The 7,368-nt window shown below is 61.0% G+C and overlaps 1 protein-coding gene across 1 annotated transcript; it reads right to left on the bottom strand.

Annotated features, from left to right (window-relative positions):
- On the bottom strand, window positions 1–3,373 carry POU3F3 (POU class 3 homeobox 3). The gene has a single exon (XM_010727485.2). It carries the CDS (start codon window positions 2,023–2,025, stop codon window positions 691–693), a length of 1,335 nt encoding a protein of 444 aa, XP_010725787.2. The 5' UTR covers window positions 2,026–3,373; the 3' UTR covers window positions 1–690.
- Window positions 3,374–7,368: the final 3,995 nt, after the last annotated feature.

Below are 7,368 nucleotides of genomic sequence, written 5' to 3'. Positions count from 1 at the left end.
TTCCTTTTTTTTTTTTTTTTTTTGAATTATTCCCATTGTGAAAAATAAAAATAAAAAAAATAAAAAGAAAATAAATAAAGGAAAAAAGGAAAAAATAAGAAAGAAAAAAAAAAAAAAGGGAGGGAAGGGATAGAGGGAAGGGGAGGGGGGGGGGGGGGAAGAAAAAAAGTTTCCGTGATTGAGAGAAGAGCCCTTTGGGGATAGGGGAGAGCAAGGGGGGGGGAGGGGAGAGGTGCAGACCCCATCGCTGCGAGAGGGGCTCAGGGGGAGAAGGGGGGGAGGCGAAAAGCAAAAACCCGAACAGAAACCCAAGACAGAACCCACCCGGCCGAGCCCTCTTCCCACAGCAGCCCCCGGCACATCTGCAGTTTTGGTGCATTACGCATCTCCACCCCGTTCTCCCAACGCAGCGGAAACGCTCTCGCTCGGCTCGACCTTTCCCGGCGCTCCCTCTCGCTATCGATCCCGTATAGACAGATAGATCCAGGCGCCCGCCTCTATCCGTACATATACCGACACGGGCGGCCCGAGCGAACCCGGACCGCGCGCGCGTGTGTGTGTGTGAGTGCGTGCGTGCGTGCGTGTGAGTGTGAGTGTCCGTGTCCGTGTGTGTGAGCGCGGCGTTCGCCACCGCCGCCGCCGCCGCCGCCGCCGCCGGAGCTCTCCCGGCCCGGCCCCGCGGAGCCCCGCTCACTGCACGCCGCTCTGCAGTCCGTGGTGAGGGGGCGGCGTGTCGGAGCTGACGGCGCCGACCTGCGAGTAGACATCGTCGGGGGTCTGCTGCTGGATCCCCGGCGGGGTCATGCGTTTCTCTTTCTGCCTCCGATTGCAAAACCAAACCCTGACCACCTCCTTCTCCAGCTGCAGGCTGTCCGCTAGGTTCGTAATCTCCTGGGCGGAGGGCTTGGGGCATTTCAGAAAGTGGCTCTCCAAGGCCCCCTTGACACTCACCTCGATGGAGGTCCGCTTCTTCCTCTTCCTGCCCTGCGCCGCGATCTTGTCGATGCTGGTGGGGCTGCCGGTGGAGGAGTCGGCTTCCTCCAGCCACTTGTTCAACAAAGGCTTCAGCTTGCACATGTTCTTGAAGCTGAGCTGCAGGGCCTCGAAGCGGCAGATGGTTGTCTGCGAGAAGACGTTGCCGTACAGGGTGCCCAGCGCCAGCCCCACGTCGGCCTGCGTGAAGCCCAGCTTAATCCGCCGCTGCTTGAACTGCTTGGCGAACTGCTCCAGGTCGTCCGAGGTCGGCGTGTCCTCGTCCGAGTGCGCCTCGTGGCTGTTGACGGCGCCGTGGTGCGGCGCGTGGTGCCCGGGGTGCGGGTGGTGGTGATGGTGGTGATGCCCGGGGTGCTCGCCCAGCTCCGCCGTCTCGCCGCCGCGCACCAGCCCGGGGTGCACCAGGCTCTGCCCGCCGCCCGCGGGGCTCAGCATGCCGTTCACCGTGAAGCCCCCGGGCTGCGAGTAGAGGAGCGACTGCTGCTGCTGCTGCCCGCCGGCCATGGCGGGCAGGTGGGCGGCCGCCGCCGCCGCGCCCCAGGCCGCGGGGTGCCCCTGGTGCGGGGGGCCCAGGTGGGGCGGCCGGTGGTGCAGCGCCGCGCCCGCGTGCAGCTCCTCGCGCCCGCCGCCGCCCTTCACGTCGGGCGGCGGCGGCGGCGGCGGCTGCTGGGGGCTGCCCGTCATGCCCACGGGGCTGCCGGACCAGGGCGAGCCCGCTTCGGCGGCGGCGGCGGCGGCGGCGGCGGCGGCGGCGGCGGCGTGGGGCAGGGCCGTCACCCACTGGTGGGCATGGCTCAGCATATGGCCGCCGTTGCTGGCGGCCATGGCGCCCGGCATGAAGTCGCTCTGGACCATCTTGGCCGCCGGGTCGCCGCGGTAGCCGCCCGCCACCGAGGTGACGGCCACGCCGCCCGGCTGCATGCCCCCGCCGCCGCCGCCGCCGCCGCCGCCGCCCGAGTCGGCGTGGACGATGGAGCCGGCCGCCAGGATGCCGTTGCCGGGGAGGTAGGGGTTGGAGGTGGCCGCGGCCATCCCGCGCCCGCCGCCCGCCGCTCGCCCCCGCCGCGCCGCCGCCGCCGCCGCCGCCGCCGCCGCGCCGCCGCCGCGAGCGCCCTTGCCCGGCGCTGCCGGGGCCGCTGCCGGGGCCGCCGCCCGCGCCGCCGCCGCCGCCGCCTTCCCAGCGTCGCCGGGGCGCCGGGCGCGGGGTTCACCTGCTAGCGCCGCGCCGCGCTCCGCTCCGCCCGTCCGCCGGCCGTCCTGCGCTGGGCGAGCGCCGGGACTGCTCGCCTGCTGCCGCTCGGTGCTGCCGGTGCCGCCGGGGTGATGATGGTGGGGTCGTTGGTGGTGGTTGTTTGTTGTTGTTGTTGTTGTTGGCTGGTTGTTGGTTTTTTTTTTTTTGGCTTTTCTCTCTCGTTTTCCGGGGGGAAAAAAAAAATAAAAGGAGATTCGCGCTTTTCTCTCCTCCGCCTTCTTCTCGCCCGACTTTGCCGCCGCTCGCGGGGAGGAAACCAAACAAAGGCTAAAAAGCGGCCGGGAAGGGGGGGGGGGGGGGACCGGCGAGCCCCCGCGCTTCGCCCCGGCGCTCCCCTAGGAGTACATCTCCGCCGCGCAGCCTTCCCCGCTCCGAGCGAAACTTTTCCTCCTCTTCCTCCTCCCGGCGCGGAGCGGGAGGGGAGGGGGGGGCGGGGGGGATCTCTCGTCCTCTCTCTCCGGCTCTCCTCTCCTCCTCGCTCTCGGTTCGCTCTTTTATTCGCAAGTTTCGCCGGCGTCCGGAGCAAACTTCCCGCGGTGATGCTGCTGGCGGTGATGATGCATTTCTCAAAGTTGCGCCGCCGCCGGAGCGCTCAGTGCCCCGCGCAGGCAGCGCCTCTCCGCTGCCCTTTCTCCGCAGCCCCGGCCCGAGCCAGGCATGGTCTCTCCCTACGTCTCCTCGAAGCGTTCGGATTGAGAAAAAAAAGAGAGGGAAAAAAAAAAAAAAGTAAAAAAAAAAAAAAAAAAGAAAAATCCCAAAGTTGGGTTCTCTCGGCACCTCGCGGGTTGTTTCTCCCTCTCGCTCTCTCTCTCTCTCTCTCTCTCGTTCTCTCTCCCGTTTCGTTTCGCTTTTTTTTTTTTTTGTGTTTGTTTTGCTTTTTTTTTTTTTTTTTTTTATTTTAATTCCAGCAGTTGGTCGAGGGAGGAGGAGGAGGAGGCGGAGGAGGAGCGCCTTTGCCGGAGAGGTGTGCGTATGTGTGTGTGCATATATGGTATCCTTTATACACTAACTCCGGCGGGGAACTTGGCTGCCGGGCTGGCTGCGCGCACTGCCGGGGCCGGAGTCCCGCCGCTCTCCTCTCCCCGCCTCCCTCTCCCGGGCCGTGCCCGCTCCCTCCCCTCCCTCCTCCCGCCCTCCCCGCTCGAGGCCGCCCGGCCCCGCTACTCGGCGCCCGCCCGCCGCCGCCCCCGCCGATTGGCCGCCCGCCCCGTGACGGACAGCGCGGCCCCCCTTCCGCCCGTTCCGATTGGCTGCCTTTTAATTTAGGCAAAGCTGGAAGTGCCCCCCCCCCCCGCGCTTCTCCTCTCTTTTTTTTTTTTCCTTTTCCCTCCGCCCCCCTTTCCCCTCCCTCCCTCCTTCCTCCCCTCCATCCGTCCCTGCCCTCCTCCCCTTAACTCTTCGCGCCCGGCGAGCGGGGGGGGGGGGAGGGGGGGGCACCATAATTAATGACAACAACAATAACAGCAGCACCAGAGACAACAGCACCATCACCACTTTTATGCTCCCCCCCCCATCCTATCTCTTTGCCCCCACCTCCCCACCCCCCACCTCTCCCGGGATGCTTCCCCCTCCACCCCCCGATTTCATTCTTCCCCCTATTTCTCCCTTTGTCTGCCCCCGGGGCCGCCCCGTCGGGAGGGAAAGGGATGGGGGGAAGGACGGGAGGGAGCCCCGAGCGGGCGGAAAGGGTTAAGGGGGGCGGGGGAAGGCGAGATGCGCCCAAGCGGAAACGCCGCGCACGGGCGGCCTCAGTGAACCGAGGGGGAAAAAGAAAAAAAAAAGGAAAAAAGAAAAAAAAAAAAAAGAAGAAGAAGAAAAAAAAGGGAAAGTGGCGACGACAACAACAGCGCGGGCGGACGGAGCGCTCCGCGGGGACTGACAGCGCAGGGGCACCACTCGGACGTTCGGCGTTCCCACGCCACGCGTGTGCGCCCCGGAGAGCGGGAGAACCCCGCGGGGAGAGCGGTGGTGAACCCCGACAGAACGAGGTTGGGTGGGGGATGGAAGGGGGTTACTTTCGGTGTCCCCAAAGGTCTTCTGTTTTACATTTCTTAAAATCTATAGCAAAGCCCCAACACAGATTCCATTGACTCAATGGGAGATCTCCAGGTGCAGCCGCTCGAGCGCTCCGTGCCAGAGCCCCGTGTTTTCCTTTCCAGCCGATTTTGCTTGGATCGGGCTCAAAAAGCCGAGCGAGTCTCGTGGTTTTGTTTACACTGAATGGGGAGGATAGGAGCGGTGCCATGGGGCCGTCTTTCATTAATATACAGTGAGGATTTTGTCTAAATTACCGCTATGAATTTCACAGTGCGCGCTTTCAAAAGCCGTCTCAGGTGGCCCGATGGAACGTGATAGCGCCTCTGCAAACAGATCCACGTCTGAACATAGAGGGAGGGGGGGAGACTCCCCCCCCCCCAAATAATAATAATAATAATGATAAAAATATACCCCCCCCCACCTCCCTCCCGAGAGCAGCAGCAAAATAAGGCTGCGGCGGGAGCAGCGCCTTTTATTTAAAAGAAAAAAAAACCCCAACTTAGTTCCCCAACTCTTCCCGCCCCCTCCCTCGCGGAGTGTGATTGTTTTGTCTGGAAAAAAACCCAAAGTATAACAAGGGGAGAACAGTTAGTGCTGATTTCCATTTGCATAAATTTTCATATATTTTGGTGAAAATAATAGACGGGCGGAGAGCGGGGCTCGGCGGAGTCAGTGAGAGGGAAAAGCGAGCGGGGAGAGCCGCGCCGGAGCCGAGAAGGCGCGGTGTGCCCCCGTCACCCCATGAAAACCCCAAATTAAAGCAAAAATGTATCTCCTCAGTGCCGCGAGTGCGCTCGGTAAGTGCTTGGCATTTTTTATCTACTTTTCTCGTCTGTTGGATGAGTGTTTTCAACAGCTTTAGGACAAGGCGGGGAAATCCACGGCAACAGCCTTAAAAAAAAAAAAGGGGGGGGGGGAGGGGGGGAAAAGAAAATGGGGAAAAAAAGATCTCCACCAAACTGCACCGTGGTGAAATATTCTATCCAGCGCGGATTGGTTCCAGCGCTCGGGTGGCACAGCGCTTCCTCGGGGCTGGGGAGGCTGCTGGAGGCTGCTTCACTTTTCATTATTGTAACGCTCGGGCCTGGGGTGGGTGGGTGGGTGGGGGATGGAGTGGGGGGGAGGCGGGATGAGGGGGGGGGTAGGGGGGAGATGAGGAAAGGTCTGGAAAAAGCACCGCGTTATGCGTGCGGAGGACAGCGCGGGGGCGCGGGCCGGGCCGGCACCTGCTGCCCCGGGGGCGCGCAGGGGGTGAAAGACGTGAGGAGGGGTTGTGAGGTCCGGGGATGGGAGGGAGGTGAGCAGAGAGAGCGGAGCTCCTCGCTCGGGCCCGAGGGTGCCGGTGCAGCGTGCCCAAAGCAGAACCCACAGCGCTTGGGGTCAGCGCCGTCGGTACCGCGCTGTATAACGTAGGGTGAAAGCAGTAGGCCTTGTAATGCGCTTGAAAACTTCTCCCGGCTTCGATATCCCGTGACGCGACTTGCCTTTATTTTCGTTTTTCTGCACTATTTTCAATACATAGATATATTCCCCCCCCCCCAGCTGCCCCCGACCTCCACCCTCCTCCCCCCCGCCGCTGCTCTTTTGGACGCGCGATCCTCGCCATCACCCTAATTCCCTCGCATGAGTCCTTTGGCAGCGGTCGATGGGCAGATCAATGGGAGTTGGGGGGCCCGGGAGGTGTCGGTTTCCGCGCGGGGGGAGCAGAATCGCTCATTTTCCACTTCTCGCCGCCGCCCGGCGCTCCTTTGAGCGGGGTTAACTCTGTGCGCTCCATCGGAACAGATGCCGCATAGAGCTGCTCCCTCCCGATCATTTGTTTCCTTGATGGGGGAACATTTCTGAGCAGAACATATTGGTTGCCATAGAGAAAGAAATAAAAGGAAGAACACTAGTCACATTAAGCTATATGTTTGTGCACTGGGCTTTAGATAAAAGGGCCCCAGTTCGGCCAAAGAGAGCGCAGCCAAACCAGAGCCCCTCCGCTTCCCCTGAACCACCTCGCTTTTCTCGGGGACTTTTACAGTTGAAACATGGAAGCTAATTTTATTGGTCCTCGTTAATTTTATACGACACGGCTTGCTGCACAAAACCAACTTTCCGAGAGCTCCCGGGGCGGCGAGAGGACGCCAGGGGGCGCCGTGGGGCCCCTCCCGGCCCCGCTCAGCCCGGCACGATGCGGTGCGGTGCGGTGCGGACACTCCTGGGAACGGCCCAGGACTGCGGGGGGTGGAGCTGCGGGATGGGGGGGTGCGATACCTCCGAGGGAACGGAGGCCGTCAGGGGAGTCAGGGCACCAATTGCACACAGGGTTTTTTTTTTTTTTCCTATTATTTATTTTTTATTGTCCAAATAAAGCGCTTAAGCCTGGAGAGATGCAAGTAAACGACTCATGGTCTTTTTAATTTTATTTATTTATTTATTAGAATATTTAATATCTAATGGCTGTGATAAGCCTGGAAAAGTAGTCTTTTTATTATTATTTTAAATTTTTTTGATTTATTTTTATGTCATAAGCGGATGGTCCTTCCTTTCCAGCCCTCCCTCTCCCCAGGCTGCGGGAGCAGCTGGCAGAGCCCCCTCGGGCTCCCCCGCCCCGAGCAAAGCGTGTCTGGAACCGCAGGCATTAACCCTGGCTCAGCCCGACGGCGCGCACGGCCCCGCGTTTCCCTTCACCAACGTGCGTGGGCTCAAGTCGCTGTCCCAAGAATTCGCTTCCCAACCCCGTTTCACTCCCATAGTGGTCATAAGAGTGGTCATAAGGAGGGAGCGACACACGCAATGCTTTGGGTCATCACTGTAGCATTGGTCCAGCACTTGCAGGGGATGTTCCGGCGCCCCGGGGAGGTGGGATTTGGGCCTCTTTGTCGTCGTCCCCCCTTCCTCCTCCTCGCCGGAACCTCGGCAGTTTCCGAGCGAGTGGGAAAGTTCTGTTCCTCGCCTCCATCAGGGAAAGCCCCATTGGAGTCCTGGAAACAGTACAGCCTGTAAACGTAGAGAGATCCTGGCGGGATGGAGCAAAGAAAGTGAAAGAAAAAAAAAAAAAAGAAAAGAAAAAAGAAAGTAAGTAAAGAGAAAGCACTGCC

The sequence above is a fragment of the Meleagris gallopavo genome, chromosome 1 (assembly GCF_905368555.1).
Source record: "Meleagris gallopavo chromosome 1, MGAL_WU_HG_1.1, whole genome shotgun sequence".
Lineage (NCBI taxonomy): Eukaryota > Metazoa > Chordata > Aves > Galliformes > Phasianidae > Meleagris > Meleagris gallopavo.
This window is presented reverse-complemented; position numbering and strand designations above follow the sequence as displayed.